At 36.1% G+C, this 20043-nt stretch overlaps 1 protein-coding gene across 17 annotated transcripts in view; it reads right to left on the bottom strand.

Annotated features, from left to right (window-relative positions):
* Positions 1–20043, bottom strand: part of MEF2C (myocyte enhancer factor 2C) — a 184766-nt gene that overhangs the window by 35830 nt on the left and 128893 nt on the right. For 15 of the 17 annotated variants that reach the window (XM_081290781.1, XM_081290784.1, XM_081290780.1 and 12 more), the window contains 2 exons: positions 13686–13872; positions 11127–11174 (listed from right to left, as the gene is read on the bottom strand). In XM_081290781.1, the coding sequence (XP_081146907.1) occupies positions 11127–11174; positions 13686–13872 (235 nt within the window). The remainder of the gene's footprint in view (positions 1–11126; positions 11175–13685; positions 13873–20043) is intronic. The other 2 variants (XM_081290794.1, XM_081290796.1) reach the window with 2 other exon arrangements.

The raw sequence follows: 20043 nt of genomic DNA, 5'->3' as shown, positions 1-20043 counted from the left end.
TCAGAGAGAGGAAACACAGGACAGGACAAGAGCAGAGCAACTGTGTTCGAGAACGATGAGCCCCCTATGAAGATGAAACACTGGATGTTTTAGAGTATGCAGCCCTCAGGAGTTGGACAAGAAGGCTTGGCAAGCTCTCAGATTATGTTCACTTTATACTGTAGACCTTACAGTAAACTTGTACCAAACTTTATGCTATAGAAAATGAGCAGCCAATGATAACTTCTCAGTGGTTAGTTTTATTAAGTGTGTATTAGGGAAATATCTATAGTGGCAGTGGAAATCAGAACTTAAAAGGGATTAGACTGCAATTAGAGAGACTAGTTAGGATGCACCAGACACAGGACACATGTGGAATGAGATCCAAATGCAGAGAGGGAAAGATTGACATGGCAGTCAGGAGCAAGGGGGGAAAGGAAGGTATAGCAGATAAATTCAGGTGCTAATCACCAATGTCTTCAACATAGTTCCTTCAACCCTGTGGAGCCTTAGCCTTCTAAATATAAATGATTAAGTAAAAGAAGCATAAAAGTAATCTGAATCAGAGACTCTCAGATACTCATCTGAGGCAGGTGTTGTCAACATGATAGTACAACAGTATTAACAACAGCAACACAGTATAGCTTTATTTACCAATGACATTCAAAAAACATCAAGCATGCACATTAACTGTCCCAAATAGTACTTGGTAACTAGTAACTGCTGTGTAACTGTTTGATATCATACGTGGATGTAAAAGACCTTTAATCACAGGATAACCCTGTGAGATATTAAAAGTATCCTTGTTATAAAATGAAAAAACTGAGGAACAGAGAGGTCCAGTAACTTGCTCAACATCAAACAGCCATCAAATGGAGAAGCCATAATAGGAACTCAAGCAGTGTGTCCATGCCCTGAAGCTGAAATACACTGCACTGCTCCCTTGAAAATCAGTCATGCTCTGAGCTTTAAGAGCCCTCTATGTCTCATCTCATTTTAAAAGTACAGGATTACAGAGGAAGAGGAGAATAAATGAAATTCAAGACCAGGAACCGAAGACTTAAAGGTTCTCCTAAGTCAGAGGTGGTGTGAAAGTTTGAGGAACACTTGACATGGTCAGCTCGGGCATCATAAATAGAAGATACTGCACTCATATAAAGAGATACAGAATGGCAATATGCCAGATCATAATTACATTCTCCCTCTGGATAAATATTCACAATGAATATTTAAAATAAATAGGAAACACTGAGGCCACACTAAACACTAGAGCAACTATTTAACTTTGGTGCACTATTTACAGTGGATAATTACATATGCTTTTAAAGGCAGATTTCATAAAATTTTAGTCAATAATCTTCTCAGGACTAATAGAGGGTAAAGATGTTTATACTTGCTGTCAATTGAAAAAGACCAGCTTCTATCAGAACCACTGGACATGTTAGAAAAATGTCTGGGATTTTATGGTACCTGCTATTAGTCATCTGAAAATAACTCATAATATATAGGCTCCTAAAATTGTTTTGTGTACTAATTTGTTAATGGTATCTGATTTGGGGGAGTTTGGAGCAAATTGCCACAGGAGAATGACAAGCTGAATACACAGTTGTACCTTTTATGTGTTCATCTGCTTTTACTTTAGCAAAATGTTTTACCCATTTCTTTTTCCTGGTGCTGGTAACTGAACGTAAGACTGTACATGTTAAGCACATGCTCTACCTCTGAGGTTCAACCCCAGGCTCTTAGTTCTTCCTTTTATTAGTAATTTTGGAAATATTTACAGGATAGCATCTTGTTACATAAATGTCACATTCATAATAATGCTCACTACCAATTCATAATAATGCTCATCAATTTACATTTGACTTTGAAAAAGTTTTACAAGTTAGTTTTGTTATCAGGATGCTATCTTGTGTCTCAACTGAATCTACATCTTTTCACAAAAATTACTTTAATTATATATGGTAAACTTGCTTATACAAATCCCCACTCTATTGAAAATGACACTCTTAAACAATTTTTTTAGTGGAAAATATGACCTTCTAGATTGCATTTTATATTTACTCTGCCATTTTAGAAACTATGTTACTCAGCTGTTGTGAATCACAATCAATTCTTTTTCTTAAAGGGAAAAGGCGATCATTTTCATGGATGGCTCTAAGAGAAAAGGCAACCACAATTGCCTTTCTGGCTCTGGGGTCAGAAATCTGGAAATGATGAAAATTTCAACAAGACTAATATAGAAGGGAGGCAAATCAGATCTGATTCTTATCTTGCTAAAGACTCCCGATTATAGATGCTTACACACAAAATCAAGTCTCCACTCTTTCTAGGGGTTTCGGGTGGGGGGGCGAGGAACCGATATTGTAAAATATGAGATAGTGAAGAAATTCTAGCAAAACCTCAGTACCTTCTGTGGTGTGTTCTTAGAAAAAATACCCAAGATCCACTAATGCCAAGGCTATTCTTGGCGGGACCAGTTCAGGGCCAGCTGACATTCTAAAAAGAGATTAACCTCTTCTGCTTAACCATGTTACCTGATAACAGGACACAGCATTGCACATTTCACATCTAGCCACTCTGCTTAGTGATCTTTTGTACATTAACAGTCTGTCTGTCAACTAAATACTGAACTTTGAACATGCACACATATTCTAAGCTCCAGAAAGGGAAGCAGAAGCTCAGAACTGTTACTTATCACTAAGTTGTTTTTCCAAAAGATTGAGAGTCTGTGTCATAAAGTGGGTTTATGTTGGCAAGCCACTCTCTCATTTGTTCTAGTACTCATGAGGGTCAGGCAGTATCACCCCAACTTTTGATAAATGAGGAAATTGAGGCTTTGGGAGCTTCTGTGTCAAGACTGAGATCTCCCTGTCAGCAAGTGGGAGAGCTTTGATATGAATCCAGAACACAGGGTCCCACTGAGTTATTACAAAAGCCAGATGTCTGAGACTTAGCATGCCTCTGTATTTCTCCCTCTCTCTCTTAAAAAAAAAAAAAGCTCCATTTGCAAATAAGGAAGAAATGGACAATCTGATGTTTCCAGTGCACAAAATATCCTTCTGCTTTGCATACAGATTTACTTAAGGGATACTTTTTAATTGCACCATCAAAATGATATTGAACCTTACTATCTTTAAAAAATTCCACTTAGCAATGAGTGATGGATTTATGACTCATTTAATTGTTCACTCCTTGCGATTTTGGGCCTGTCTCTGCTAAAAATGAGGGGGTGTCTTCATTATTGACACAATCGCTCATTCTTTCAGTCATTTTTCTAAACAAAAATATTGAGACAGTATAAATTAGAGAGAACGTGACAGAAGAGAAAGAATAATTACTTGTGGTTTTAACATTTGCACAACTGCTTTGAACACATCAGAAGTTCATAGCGTTCAAAGTGAAATGTGTTGCACTGAGCTGTGCTGCTCTCATGTTCTGCCTCAGAGTGATGGAAAAGTCTGCTTCACTCCCACCGTTAAGGACAGAGGGCTGCACCAGATAGCTCTGGGAAGCTGACCAGTGTGTGCTCATTGTACACTTAACTCATATTACTGGAACTGCATTAAACTAACCTTAGTTTGGTTAGAAAATAAAAATATAGGTAATTCCCATAATAACAATAGCTATCATTTATTAACAAGTGCTTACATTGCGGCAGAAACTGTGTTGGAAGTTTTACATCAATTATCTCACTGAATTCTCACAAGAATCCTGCAAAATGGGATTTTCACAGACTTTCTGAAGGCAATACTGTTCTCTTTGAAATAACTTGTATGTCATATATTCTCCTTGATTACTATATTATCCTGAATATCTGCCATTAGAATATTTTCCCAAATTACTGTTTGTGCAAAAATTCTGTTCCATGCTTTCATTGTTCTCATTACATTGCTTAATACCAGTGGTAACTAAAGGTCCCTTTTTCATGACTGTTATATAAATTAATGTTTGCGGGCTGGGGATGTGGCTCAAGTGGTAGCGCGCTTGCCTGGCATGCGTGCGACCCAGGTTCGATCCTCAGCACCACATACAAAGATGTTGTGTCCGCCAAAAACTAAAAAATAAATATTAAAATTCTCTCTTTCTCTCTCTCTCTCCTTTAAAAAAATAAAATAAGTTAATGTTTGCACACACAAACGGATGATGGACTTCGGTTTGCATTTACCACTATATTACAATAGCCTATATTAGTATAGCAGGGCTCCCTCCTCCACAGACTTTATATACAACATAATTAGTTCTTTATCATAACTGGAAATGGTAAGTGAACTCTAAGTCCAAGAAACTGTGAAAGGAGGGCACAGTCTCTATGCTAACATGAAAATACTGGGTTCAGTTAAAACAACAGAGTGGAGAAATTATAAACCCAGGAACTACTTAGCACCCTATGGGGACATCTGTAAATTATAAATTCAAATTGTTTCATGGAGGTTCTGGTACAGTACACTTAGTTTTCTTTAAAGTAGCTAATGATGTCTCAAATATGAGTCTGTATCAGATTATATACTCTTGGAATTGAAATTCAACTGAAATACACTAAGTTAAGTCTAACTGCAAAATTTAAGTGATTGGCAAAAGTTTATCTAAAAACAGCAAATTATACTCTTGGCTGACAGCCTTGAAGCCTCAAGTGAGAAAGTCCCTGGTAGGTAAAAAACTGATTTCCAAAAGAGGGGTTTTTTAACCACATTCCTCCTTCAGCATCTGCTGTCTACTTATGCACAATTTCACATTACTGATGATTATGAAAAAAGCTTTTTTATGTGTTATCTCTAAATAAAATCTTATGGTGATGCCAAAAATAGGGAACAGAGAACCCAGTAGTATACAGGGAGGAAAAAAATGGTTGCTGTGAGGAAGAAAAACGACAACTTTGAGTAAAACTCATATTTAGAGAAGAATATTAACTGCTTGAATTTAATATTAAAAAGGCCAAAATTTTATTATCAGTTATACTCTTACAGTAAATCAATATGATATGAACAGAGAGACCAATTTTTACCTTGCTTTACTGAATATAATTGACAAGTAGGTGAGTAGAAGAAATATATGGTGTGGAAGCAGGTATGGTGGCACCCTTCTGCAATCCCTGCTACTCTAGTGACTGAGGTGGGAGGATCCCTTGATTGCATAAGTTTGGGATCATTCTGGGCAATACAGTGAGACCCTAGCTCAAAAAAACCAAAATACATGGTTTGTTAAGTTGAAAATATGACAAACAAAGGGCTATAAAATCTGCTTCTATACTCTCCATAAAGTTTAATTTGAGATTTTCTTTCTCCCTCTGGAAATCAAAGTCCTTAGGCATTAAGTCCAGAGCAGAAGTTGAAGGCAGGTTTTACAGTATCCTGAGTTGACCTGAAACTTCTTTAATTTGTCTTCTCTTTGACCTGCCTTTGCCACACTGACAGCAGCCCCACAGAATGGTATCAAGGCACTACTGCTCTGTGATTTGCCAGGGATTGTAGATGGAAGCGGACACTGACTTTCTTGGCAGTTGGCTGCAAAACACATGCTGCACATCACCCAATGAGAAGACTAAGTGGTTTTTTCCCCCCTTTAAAAAAATCTAGATGACCTTGGGTTGGGTCAAAACTCTCAGTGTTACTTAATTTCATAGATAAAAACAAAAATCAATGCTACTTATCTTTATTCATATTTTGGGTGAACTCCCAATGTAAAACAGAATAATTTCAGAGTTTTCTTTTTTTCTTTCTTCCATAAGAATGAATACAACTATTAACCCATTTTGTTTTGTTTTTTCATTTGCAGATTAATAATATTTTTCAAAGGATGATAAAAATGATATCTGTATACTAACAATTAGTTTTCTTATTTGAGAAAAATTAAATGGCATTCTTTTGTGTTTCTGGAATATTATAACCTGAATTTGTTAGGCAATAAAAGTGCAAACTTGTTAAAACCAATATTTTTAGTCTAAATTCTTAAACATTTTGTTGATATTTTAAACCATTGAGAAATGGGAGGAAGTCTTTCAGGTGATGAGAAAGTCAACTCAGAGCCAGGTATGGTGGTACTCTCCTGTACCCCAGAGACTCAAGAGGCTGAGGTAGAAGGATCACAAGTTTGAGGTCAATCTCAGCAACTTGGAGACACGCTGTCTCAAAATAAAAAATAAAAAGGGCTGGGAATGTAGCTCAATGGTAGAGCACCCCTGGGTTTTATCCCCCGCTCCCCAAAATAAGTCATCACAGCCAAGAAACTTCTGATAGGTGTTCTCAAATACTTGCAAAACGGTGTTATCGGTACAAAAAAATTAAATGTTATATGATCATTCCTCTCCTTACTTAGTTCTATGTTGTAATATCCTAAACTTTCTTTCCAATGTAAGATAAATCAAACTGCTTTATGATTATATAATCATAACATCATGGATAATTGAATTGCAAAGGTATTTGTGCCCATTCATATGTAACTGCTAAGTTCAAAGGTACTAAGTCATGAGAATGTCTTGCTAGATGGCTTTTTTCCAGAGCCTGGAAGCCAGGTCTCCCTGTTTGCCGTTTGGTATACACAGAAGTACATTGCCACCATCAAGTCTCCAAGTATTTAGCTGATATAAATTAAGCATTCCAGAAATGACAATGCTTGACAACCCAATGCATAAAATAGTAAACAATTAACAATCAAAATAAAGAAACAGCTGTTATTTTTTATATAAAATTATGTCTAATTTACAATAAATGCTAATTAAAATTATTAACCAATATACATAAATCTCCTTTGCCTCATTGTCAAACAGCTATGTAGAGCCTGGCGTGGTGGCACATGTCTGTCTTCCCAGCTGATTCAGGAGGCTGAGGCAGGAGGATTGCAAGTTCTAGGCCAGCCTCGGCAATAATTAGCATAACCCTGTCTCAAAATAAAAAAAAAATGAAAAGGACTGGGGATATAGTTTGAAGGGTAAAGTGCCACTGGGTTCAGTCTCACCCCCCGCCCCCCCAAACAAATAGCTAGGTAGATTGTAAAATTCTGTAAAAATTTCAAAGGAATCGCTAAAGGCTTTTCTTCTTCCTCTGTCTTCTTCCTTTGTAAAATATCAACCATAAATCAGTAGATATTGTACACACTGGTACTTTCTACTTAACACAAGGCAACCATATTATCAAGGTGAAAACAGAGGGCACTAATAGAGTAGTGCATAACCCAACAAGGCACTGCTGTGCTAATGGTTATTTCCATCAAATCTAATGATTACAACAGCTCAACAGAACTTGATCTTACAATCATCAATAACCACTCAGATTAGCATGTTAAAAGCTTTAATGTACAGAGATATGACAAAATGTAACTTTAAAAGCACTGACTTCTCACTTTGCTTGTTGGGAGGAAAGGATTAAGTAGTAGAGGAATAACTGTCAATTGAATCCTAGAAATGTCACTGCTACTAATGCATTATAATGACTTGCTGTATATATCCTATACCAAGAGCACAAGCCCATCTTGGTACTTCTTCATTACTACTTGCTTTCATTTTTGAAATTACTTCAACTTAAGCGATAAGAACTTCATTGCTTTAAGAGTTGATGAGTGATAATCTGAGATACCAACCTGCATTTAATTTACTGCTATGTATCAGCTTTTCAGGTTTTCTGTTATATTAGAGGAGAGTAAAACCTTGCCTTACTGACCCATTTGCTCTCCATTTCATCAAACAGATATTCACTATATACAATATTAAATACATTATTTTTATAAATTACAGATCAAGGGTATATCATTTTGTTTTTAAAATTACATCATTTATTTAAAATGTTCTTCCTGCTTTACATTAATACTCTTTAAAACTTCTATGTCTAGAAGATAGATGTTTTATTTAGCTAACATTTACTGAGTATCGACTATATGTTAACCCTTATACATTGAGCTAAGCATACAAACTAAGACACAGTTGCTCCCAGAGATCTGTGTCCAGGAGAGACATGCCCAGACATTGCAATTATGATGCAAGGTGATATGCACTGTTAGTACAGACTGCCACTATTAGTACAGAGAAGAAGTGCATAACTCCTCTGGAAGATCCAGGAAAGGATTTCCTGAACAGCTGAAATAAAATCTGAGCAATGGCAAACAGTACTCAGTAGCCCAGAGCAGGGAGGAGAAGGCATAGGTAAGTGTGAGCAGCTTTGACACCATTTGTGAAGTGGACCACAGTAGAGAGTTAAGAGCTTGGACTCCAGCCAGGGTGATGCCTGAGTTCTATTGGGCAATTGTTTAATCTCCCCTTGCCTCACTGGACCCATCTATATAAAGGGTCTAACAAGAGTTTCTACTTAAAAGAATCTCTATGAAGATGAACGAGTTACTTCTTTTGGCAAAACAGATAATAAAAGCAATTTAAATGTTTATTATTAGTAGAGCTGAAGTGCAAGGTTCTTGATGGCAGTGGCAGAAGAGAAGTTAAGATTGAAGAATAGGAATGGGTCACAGATAAGAGGCTTTTGGTGAATTGCAAAAGACCTGGGAAGCCACATGCTGAATTTTCAGGATGTCAAGGCTTTGAGAAAGATCAATGAGTCACAGGGAGACTGAAGAAGAATGTAATGTGAAGCAGAGCACTGAAATAGCAGGCTCTGGATACATCCCTGTGGCACTGGTAGGAGCCTGAACCAGGGCAATGGGATGGGAAAGAAGAGGGGTAGATTTAGAAAACACCTGGGAGAGAGTTGGTAAGGCGTGGCTCACAGCATGACAGGATAACAGAGAAGAATGGCTTAGTCAACTGGCTGGGGAAAGAGGCTACACTTTATGACTGAACTGACCTGAAATAGAGAATGCTTACCTTTTTGGTCTTTTGATTCTAGGCACATAATAAATGTTGAACTCCCTTCCTTCCTTCATGAAACTATTCCCTTTTTACAATCTGATATGACTTGATTAAAAAAAAAACTTCAAAGGCTAAAAAGCATTTAGTTTGATTGCAGAATTGCCACTTGGCCTTAGAGTTTCTAACTCTGAGACCTTGAATTTAAATGAGAATATTAAAAAATTGGGAGTTATTTTGCCTTAATTTTCTTTTTTGAAAATGCAGACACACTCTGGCTGATCTTGTTTCCCTCTGGTGTTGTGAGATTCCTTGACATCAGCACAGATATATTCTGCTTCAACATATGATACTGGTTGGCATGTGAAAGAAGAGGAAGAGGGCTGAGTTTATGGGCAAGATGTGACAGCTAAGCTCAAGACCAAATGACATCTGTAACAGGTGTGCCTTGGCACCATGTTAGAAAGAGCTTCTTCCTCTCCTTTTAAAAAGTGGGTAAGTAACTATATACAACTGTGGAAACTATATTCTCACAGCTATAAGATACAATCAAGACAGAATAATTATTGTCATTAGGGTGGAACAATTGTCTTTTTCTTTTCTTCTATTTTTGAATTAAAAGAGTCTCATGCCTACAGCAGAGGTCTGAGGTGGAAAGATGCATTTGTTAAACTCCTGAGACTTTGCTAGTGGAATAATGCTATAGCCTGTTATGTGGCAAACTTTTATGCTTACAAGATGGAGGGTCTTCTCTCTCCCTGGAGGGCCAATCAACTTAGCTGACTGTCAGGGAACTGACAATGAGAGCAGCATTGAACAATCAAACACTTTAAATTTTCAACATAGGATTCTAAAGCATTCTAGCCACTATTCTAGCAGTAATAAGAGACCACTTCCATCAAAGCTGTTCTCCTCTACATATTTTTTTGTTATAAGTTTTAATAACTTTCATCTCTGCTACTGACTGTTCCTATATTCCCAAGCAAATTGGTGCACTGAGATATTAGATAAATCACCATAACATCTAAGGAATTTTTCTTACATTATGTCTTGGTCTTTGTAACCACCCAATTCTTGGTCTCCACCCTTCTCTTTAAACATAGTGTTTGGCAGAGACTTGAATCCAGGAAATACAGAGGTCTGGATTTAATATGGTTCTCTAATTTTGAGACAACAAACTACAAAGTCTTTTTTAAGGTGAAAAAAAAAAAAACATATCCTTTCTAGAGTCCAGCAAAATAACTACCATTTAAGTTTACTCACTAATTTGCCTCTAATTTTCAATTTTATATGTAAAATTTTATATATAAAATAGGAAGTTAGAGCTATTCATCCTGTTAATTCATTATGTAGTTCAAATTCTTTTTCTTCATCACTCATCAAATTAATAAAGAACCAATACCAAAGAGTGAGAAACACTACCCCCAAATGGACATATTTATCCATTTGTATGTTTTTGTATGCCCATTTTTCTTTATCTTTTTTCTTATAATTAGTAGGCTATTATACTTGACCCTGGTAAAATATTTTAATTAGGTTGTCCATGGATATTTCAATAAACTTGAATTTTTTTTGACATTTCAAACATAACCTTGTGCCATTCATGCATGCCTCCACTATTTAAAATGTATAGCATGTTCCAGCTGCAGAAATTACCATGGTTACTTGTTATGCCAATAGCAAACTACAGATGGCATTTAAAAGTATTGTGCTATCTTGCCTCTGCATTGAAAATAGCATTTATATCTCAATAATCACAATATCATGAATTATACAGAAAACTGTGGCTATAAGACAACTGGCCATGGTTTAAGAAGTTCTTAAGAGCTAACATATATTTAAGAGTTTTTTTGGGGGGGGATAGATTACGTTGATGTTCTCTGAAAACTCATTTTAATGTTAAATTTGGTTTTATTACCAGATTGCTGAATCGTTAAAATCTTATTCCCTTCTTTTCTTTATTCACTGTTCTTTAGAAATGAATAGGATTTCAGTACTTCTTTTGGGTGGAAAATGATTCACTTTTACTGTGAAATGATTAACAGAGAACACACAAAGTGTGACTTGCTAAAGGGACTCTTATGTGTAGGAATAGTACCTAGGATTAAGTTGACTTGTTTGGAGCCTTCAATTCTCTCACTGACCAGATGAACCCTTTATTAAGGACGGTTCTAGTTAATAAATAGTTTTCTTCTAAGTTATTATTTAACCACTCCTGCTTCAAAAAGTGCTTTAGAAATTCTTGGGGCCATTTTCCCATGCCTCTCACAGACCTCTCAACTTTACTTTGTACAAAAAAGACTGACTTCCTGGCAATCTAGACAGTGACACACAGTGCAGTAGGGAAGTCCCTGCTTACCTGCGCTGGTGCCTGCACCGGACGTGAGGTCTCCACCCATCAGACCACCTAGGGATTAAGGAGGGAGATCAAAAGGAGAAAGGCTAAAGGCCCACAGAACAAAACACTTTACCTTTAGAAACCTCAGTATTTTGTCCAATCCTGACAGTCATAAATTTGTAAAGTGCTACCTAAGTCAGATGGCTGACATTTGTTTTATTGTGACATGCTGTGCTCAAATGTTAAAAATACATTCAATCACTGACATTTTGCAGGATCTTTTTTTTTTTTTCTAGGAAAGATTACATTAAAAAAATATCCAGTCTTTGAATAGTAGCTTCATTTTTATTATTTCCAAATCTAGGTCTTTCCTAAGTAGATTCTTCATAGGCAATAAAAAAAATAGGTCCACTCTATGCTCAGAGAACCATGTATATATATCCTACACCATATATGTAAATATATCTTACATCATTAATTTTATGCAATGCTAATTGTCCAGAATTTTGACCATTTAGTAAGTCTACCCACATAAATTATACTGACACAATAAGCATGTTTTCACAAAGTTAGGAACATATGCTTATTCACTGCTAATTTAAGCAAGTAGATTAACATTTGACAATGTTTACATATGAGAGCTGGGTTGTTTCAACAAAATGCTGAATATAATAATTACTTTTAGTTTTTAAGGAATAAGCTTTAACCAAAAAATAATAGCAAACATGTCATCTAGTTTTTCTAATTGCTTCTAAGTGATACTTTTTCATTATTAGTTGGTTCAGGGTTTAGAATTAGATGAAAATGTTCATTACTTTTTTTTTTTTTTTTGGTACAGGGGATTGAACGCAGGGGCACTCAACCAATGAATCACATCCCCAGCCCTATTTTGTATTTTATTTAGCATCTCACTGAGTTGCTTAGTGCCTTATCATTGCTGAGGCTGGCTTTGAACTCGCCATCCTCAAGCCTCAGCTTCCAGAGCTGCTGGGATTATAGGCATGCATCACTGTGCCTGGCGTGTTCATTACATTTTAAGAAAATATTTCCCATAAAATATTGTTTTGGAAATAAAATATAAAATTAAAAAAAAATTAGCATGAATTTATCAAATAGGAAATTCAACTTCATCTGAATATCTGTGAAAGGAATATATTTGGTTATTAAAATTCATATGAAAAATTTCAAACATATTGAAATATAGACAGAATAGCACAATAAAGTCCTTTGTACACATTTCCCAGACTCAGGATTTATAAAGTCTTCTAGAGGAAAAATTCTTCAGTGAATAAACTGCTTTAAATACAGTTATATGTGCCTAAGATATTCTAAAATTTTCTTTATAAAGTGCTTTCTTAAGAATATAACATAAATATATAATGGTTTGCTTATGTGATTTATAAATACAATTATTTTTGATGCTGCTTTTGGAAGTAGGAAGAAATAATTAAGCTTTTTTCAATACACACTGAATTAGTTCCCACTGGGAGTTTGGCAAATCAAAATGGCATTCTTCTGTCTAACTAAAAAGAACAAATTAAAAAAAAAAAGAGTATTCTTGCCTTCAAGTTCTTTCAATCCAGTGGGAAAAACCGACACATATTTGATACTGTAAATTGTAATGTATTTAGCTTGAGCTGAGTCCTAATAATGGTCAGACTTTCCCTGAGCAAAAATTTCACTTCTTTATGACATTCAGAGTTGAACAACATTAAGGAGACATGCAGAGACAAATCTATGTCCAGTACACATGAGATGACATGCTCCTGACTTCATTTCTTTGTTTTTAGTTCACATTTCCTATAAAACATGCAATCCTATTATCTATATTTTCGACATTTAATTCTTTCTGGAATAAGGTATTGTATAAGTGAATAAAACTGGCCAAAATAATAAATCATTAAATGGGACAGATGCTATCAGAGAGTGCAGGGGCGGGTTTTTCACAGTAGAAGTGGCACCTTGGTAGAAAGAAGCAGGAAAAGGGCATTTTAGGCAGGGGGACAGCAGAATGAGAAGTGTGTTGACAGGATTTTTGACATCCTGTCTGAGAAGTACATAGTTAAAATACGGTCATGTGCACTGGGCATGAAAGTGCATGCCTCTACTGCCAGAGCCTGAGGCAGGAGGATCGTGAGTTCAAAGCCAGCCTCAGCAACTTAGTGAGGCCCTAAGTAACTCAGAAAGACCCCGAGTCTAAATAAAATTTAAAAGAAAGAGTCTGTCTCTAAATAAAATTTAAAAAAAGGGCTGGGGATGTGGCTCACTAGTTAAGCACCACTGGGTTCAATCCCTGGTACCAAACAAACAAACAAACAAACAAACAAAAAACCCCAGCCATGTGAGGAGATAAGTGACACCCTAAAAGACAAAATGTAGACTATGAAAGATTTCAAAAGATATGCTAAAGATTTAGGCTTATCAGATAGAAGACTTAGTAAGGTTGGATGCTAAGCAATGAAAGGATGAAGGCACATAACTAGGAAACCAAAGAATATCTCATAGAAAAAACAGCCTGGGCTTTGCCAAAAGGGGTTCCCTCCAATGGCTTGTTAAAATTAAGTCCTTTTGAGGGCATACCTGTGTTACCTGCACTGGGAGGTCGATGTGTTACACCAGGAGACATACTATTCCTTTGCAGAGAAGGGTGAGCCAGTGGCAAAAGGTTTGGGTTTCCCAGTGAGCTGACGGGGTTGCTGTACACCAAACTGTTGTGGCTGGACACTGGGATGGAAACTGGCATCTCAAAGTTGGGAGGTGGAACAGCCTGTAGGAACAGAGACAAATAAACCCAAAAAATATAGGTAAAAGAAAAGAACAGCAACAGAAGCTCTCAAGTACAGGCAGTGCTTACTTTTCCAAGAAACATTCCAATTCCAAACCCCATGGTGTGCAGAAGACCATGAAGAAGTTGAGATCATAAATTGATTTCTTTAATATTCTCAGAGCTCTTTCTTTGCAACTATTAGAAAAGGTTTCGCTTTTGTTTAAAACAAAGCCCCATTTCATTAGACTCCATTGTCTTTGAATTCCATTCTATTAAGTAATAATTGTTCATTTGTGATGTCTGAATCTGGTGCCAGAAATGACTGCAAGATCAAAGGTACATGACTGTGATGACTTCACAGATAAAAAGGAGGATTAAAATGCAAACCAGAGCCTTTGGTTTAATTGCTTACTGAAGCATATTTATGCAGAAGTTTAATGATATAAAATCATCCCCAGGCATGTGAATAGCATATAGTTTAATTATTATTTTAAAAAATCTGTCTTTTAAAACTAACTCTAAAAATAATAGGCATTTTAAGATACAGGTTTCAACAGAACAAGTACCATTCAATAACTTGCATTTAAAAATGATAGCTCAGTAAATATGTTTCACATTTGGGTATATACATACTACTACCGACAAATGGCAAGATCTGTCTCCAACAAGACAGTTGGCAAATTTAGTGAACTGAAGCTGTATGGATGCCCAATTATAGTGATTCAGGTCTCAATTATTGATATTTGGTATTATTTCTGCAACTGAAGAAAAAATATGGTTTATGTTTTTGCCTGCACTAATAGTTGTAAATACCCTTCCCTTTCTTTCTCTGTTTTTAGCATTACAAATGAAAATACTGTGTGAATATATTGCCAGAGGACTCATGGTGTCAGATCATATAGGATTCTCAATATAAAATTATATATATGTATATATATATATTATATACACGAGTATAAATCCTTTATACATGCATGTATATGTGTACATATATACATTTACACATACATACATACATGTGTATGAATGAATACAGGATTTATACAAGTCATGCCCTCAGAGGTTCTTAGTAAACCACTGTACAAGTTCAAGTGTGTGTGTGTATGTGTGGCTGTTTGTTTTGGGTTGTTGTTTGTTTTTACTGGTTGACTGGCTGGTCTGGATCACACATTGTGCTCTGTGGCACTTCTGTGTTTATGTTGCTGATTACAGTACTGTTTTCTGTTTGTGTTTATGCTCCCATGTTCTTCATTTCCCATGTTTCTTTTCTTTCATGTTTTAGAAATGTTGATATTGACAAAAGTAAACATTTTGTGCATTTTTCTTTTGATTCTTTATTATATTCGAGGGAAATAAAAAAGTTCAAGTGATATAATAATACAGACTTTTTTAGGTCATTTATGTGTTGAAATGATAAATGGCAACAGAAAATCTGCTGTAAATGGTAACAGAAAATAATTTTGGATAAACACCATGACATCGTGGAATTTTTGATAAGACCTCTAAGCATGAATGTACCCCAATTTCTAGAGCCCTATTAAAGACAAAAATACTAGTGTATGCGGTAAAGTAAATGTCCATAGAATGAATAAAATATTGTATTCCTTCATTAAAAGGCTAATGAAGCACACCAGAGAAAACACACATGCCAGGCATCCTACACTGGTCCTGCAAGCCATTCTCCATCATGTTCACTCTCTTCTGTACCCAGAAACTGACCCTACAATACCAGCAACCAGGGTCCTCTGACATGTGGCTTCAGGTCAGCCAGTGGAAGAGGCACCAGTGGCAGTACAGAGTATGGACAAGAAAGGTCAGGGCAATTTTTTTTTTTTTACAGGAGCAGCATCCATGCTGGGCCACAGCCATATTGGCAGAGGCTGCTCTGTTCCTGTGCAGGCCAGGAGAATACGGTTGTTCTCTCTTATGGACATAGTTCTTGCTGAGCCCTGGTGATTTCCTCTCCTTCCTCCTTTGGGGCTCAGTGGTGAGAGCAGCTTCTAGGTTGCAAGCCCTGATGTAATTCATTATCCTCTCAAATTTCCTTTAACTGTGTCCATCTATACACAGTCCTTTAAATAAAATTTCTTTAGTTACCTTTTTTGAATTTGCCAATTGTTTCATGCTGCAACTTTCAGTTATAATAGTAACTTTTTAAGCTTAGAACAGTAGTAGTCCACAGAGGTGGGTGCCTTTTGGAAATCTGTTGTCTTTGTGTTCTAACAGATTTACCCATTTCTGTTCTTGCCCAATTTCTATTTATTTTCAACCAAGCAATCAGTTTGATCCTTAAAAAGCATCAGATGATGCACTCTTCTGTTCAAAACCCTTTGAGAGCTCTCATCACTCCTTAAAGGTAGAACCTGACTTTTTTCAATGGCCCATGCAGTCCTGTAAGTTCCAGCTTCGACTAACCTCAATCATGTATTCTCCAGTCAGTCTGTTTTTCCCTCATTCTTGACTCATTACTGTGGTTACTCCATTACCTCCTCAAACTCTGCTCAGAACCTGGCCTCAGGAAAGCCCATACTGACCAATACATTTAATTCTGCAACTTGCCTTTTTCCTGATCTCCCTCCTCTCTCATAAAATCATTTATGATGTTGACTGACTACTGTCCCCTTTCATCAAAGTTCCACAAACTCTCTTGCTATAAGGCAATGCAAAGCCCACTCTAATTAAATATGGGGGGAAAGATACTATACTAATATAAAAATATAAGCTTAACATTTACTGTGTATTATTTATTGAGCAGGCACTAGGCTGCACAATTTAAATACATGATGTGATTCAACTCCTTCAACATCTTCTCATTTCAGGTATAATTTTCCCCTTTTCAAATCAGTAACATTTGGTAAGTGACCCAAGGCCATCTAAGTTAGTGACTGAGTCTTGCTTTTGCTACTGAATCACTGTGCAACACTGTGTATGTTTTTGACAAATAAGATGTTGCTGTCTGAAATCATACTGTTGGTTGACTCAGAGCTGACAATAGTAGCCTATTACTTGTGGACCACATAAATAATAAAGTAAACAGGTTCTCATGGAATGTGGATGAGTATCCACACTGGAGTGACTGAAATATTGAGAAAAAGTAAATCTTAAAGACCCCCTTCTTCGGTATTTAATGAGAATAGGTATTTCAAAACTCTTTTTGTTGCAAATGTTTAAATTTTTGCTCACTCTTCCTACTAATAAATATTTCACTGTTGTTGGATATTTAAGGATCAGCTATAAAACTACATCTTCTCTAAACATTCTTTAAAATACTGAAACAGTCTCATTAGGAAAAAAAAGTCCACTTATCCAGTCCCGAGTTGATTATATGCACTTCAGAATTATAGAAGATTTTGAATAAATATGTGATAAATTCTGAACTGTCCTCTATTTTTCCCCTCCTCTGACCATCATCCCAAGAATTATTTATTTTCTAGCATTCTGAGCCATAAAAAACTTGGTAATGATTACTGTAAAGCTTACTGTGATTGGCTAAGTAGCAGTCAAATGTAATTCTGGGGGCTGGGGCTGTAACTCAGTGACTGAGAGCTTACCTATCACGTGTGAGGTAATGGTTTGGATCCACAGCACCAAATAAAATAAAATAAACAAATAAAATAAAGGCATCCTGTCCACCTACAGCTACACAAAAATTTAAAAATATATATAATTCTGATATCACATGTATAGTTCAAAAATTTAAAACTCATAAACTATGCTACCATCCTTTTCATTGAATATTTTGCTTTGTTTCCCTATCAGAAACCAGCTATGATAATTTTGAAAGCAAGTTATAAACTTAAAAATGATCACATTGAGAAAATATGTTAAAGAATTAGAAAGAATATTAGCCTTGCTATCAGAAATCTTAGCAGCGGTCCAGGTGGTATAGTAAAATGCCATTAAACAAGGCAAGTCATTTAATCTTTCTTGACCTTGATTTCCTTATCTGAGGCATGGAATGGTTGCATCCATAAAGAGACCAAGTGGCTCTAAACATTTTGGGAAAATGCAAAGGTTATAGTTACATATAAATGCTTCCAAGAAATTGGCATTATTCTTTTTCTTCTTGACTTTTCAAAATTAGAAAACTTAAAAACATCTTTATTTAATTTTATTGCGGCGGGGGGGGGGTGGTGGTGTCTAAAAAACGAAAGCCAAAAAGTAGTTTAAAATTCTAAACTTGCAAAGATCTCACGGATTAGCTCCAAATTTTTAGAACATTCAAATCAAAGGGAGAATTTGGGATGATTGAATAAAATGCTGTAGTTAGAGCCCAGTACAAAATGAAAAGAGGATGTAACTCTTGTTTTAAAATGTTAAGAATTTTGGTTTGGGATTGTGGCTCAGAGGTGGAGTGTTCACTAGCATGTGTGAGGCACTGGGTTCGATTCTCAGCACCACATAAAAATAAAAATAAAGATATTGTGCATTTAATCCAGCTCAGCACTCAGAGAGCAGGGCCAGGTCACAGGCACAGGAAGCTGGTCCTCTTGCCTTTAAGTGATACAGACATGATGGCTAAAACAACTTAATTTCTATCCCTAAACAAAGTGATGGTGGTTTCTGAAGTTAAGTCATCATAGTCAGAGGATATTGGAACTTTAATCCAAAATCTACTACATTTCCAAACCTATCACAGGAAAAGTCCAATAAAAAATAAAGTAATACATTTTTATTGGTTCTTTTTAATTATACATGACAGGAGAATCCATTTTGATAAAATTATACTTGCACAGATTATATCTTATTCTAATTAGGACCCCATTCTTATGGATGTACACAATGGTGGGGTTCACTTAGGTATTTAGATATTTTCATATACGTAAACATTTTTAATAAACTATTTTTGAATGGGCCTTCTTTTATTTGATTTGAATGACTGGACTGAATCTTTTTTTTTTTTTTTTTTTTGCCACTAACGATACCCTCATATTCTGAACAACTATTATCTAGCTTCAGAGCTCTAGCAAATTAAACAAAAACAAAACAAAACAAAAAAGAAACCCAGGATTCTAATGAAGTGACTACCACTGCTGGTATTTAAATTTTCTTAGGACTGTAGTCTTTCCCTGATCATTCCTTCTACAATTCCTCAGTGTCCAGGCTTATCATTCTCTGACCTCTAGTGAGCACTTGATCTTGTTCCCCTCAATTCCTACAAAAGTTAAAAAAAGATCACTCTTAGCTACCCACCTGCCTTCACCCTACCCATATTCCACCTTAAATACACCTGGATTCTCCTGTATTCTTCTCCATCTTGCTTAGATCCCATCTTCTTGCTTAGGCCCCATCCTTCTTCCCTTTGAGAAGTTTTACCATTTGTCTCCATTGTACCTGTGTGTTTTTGAAGCATTTCTTCTCTGTACATAAATAATGTCAAGTGTTTTCATTTTAACTCCCTCCTTTGATCCTAGGTACAAGCATTATCTCTTTCTTCACAGTTCATTCTTTTGAATAAAATATAGACTGTTTCTCTCCACTTCCTCCCTTCTTGTTTACTCTCAACCAGTCTTGCATCCACCTCTCATTCATTCAGCACATTTCCTAATTCCTGGTTCCTCAAATGGAGCTGTTTTTGCTTGCTGTGAAGCCCAGCATGAACTGTGGCAAACCCAGCATGAGGAAATGCTGGTCGACAAGATTCCAAATCACCCGTGAATTATTTCACGTAATTGAGGAATATGGGCATAAATTATATGATTCCAACAGGTGACTGCAATATTAAATTTTCTATTTTAAAAGGAAAACTCTTCAAACTGGGTGTTTGAAAAAAGAAAAACAGTGTTATAATGTTTTTAAAGAGGTGGAGACACTCACTACACACAAAGGTCAGAGTGTCCTTGCTCTGCTGTAAATGTTTTAGCAGCTGTGGAAACTTTCAACAACACCGACTTCCAGCAACTGAGAGCAATGTGCAAAAACTGGTGTTTTCATCATGAAGTCTGAAGCACTTACAAAAGCCATGAAGATTCTTTGAACAACTCAGAGCAGTGTGGTTCCTTCTCACAGCTCTGCCTGTAAACACTCATGTGGTTTTCATCCCCTGCCACACACCACTGTACCTCTTAAGAAATCACATGTCTTGATTTTGAACTCTTTACATGACAGAGTGAAATACTGTGAGAAAATCCAGGAACGCGACACATCTCTTTTCTCTTAAAACATGAGAAA

The sequence above is a fragment of the Spermophilus citellus genome (assembly GCF_964194105.1).
Source record: "Spermophilus citellus genome assembly, chromosome: 1".
Classification (NCBI taxonomy): Eukaryota; Metazoa; Chordata; class Mammalia; order Rodentia; family Sciuridae; genus Spermophilus; species Spermophilus citellus.
Note: the sequence above shows the minus strand (reverse complement) of the source record. Positions and strands in the feature narration are given on the sequence as shown.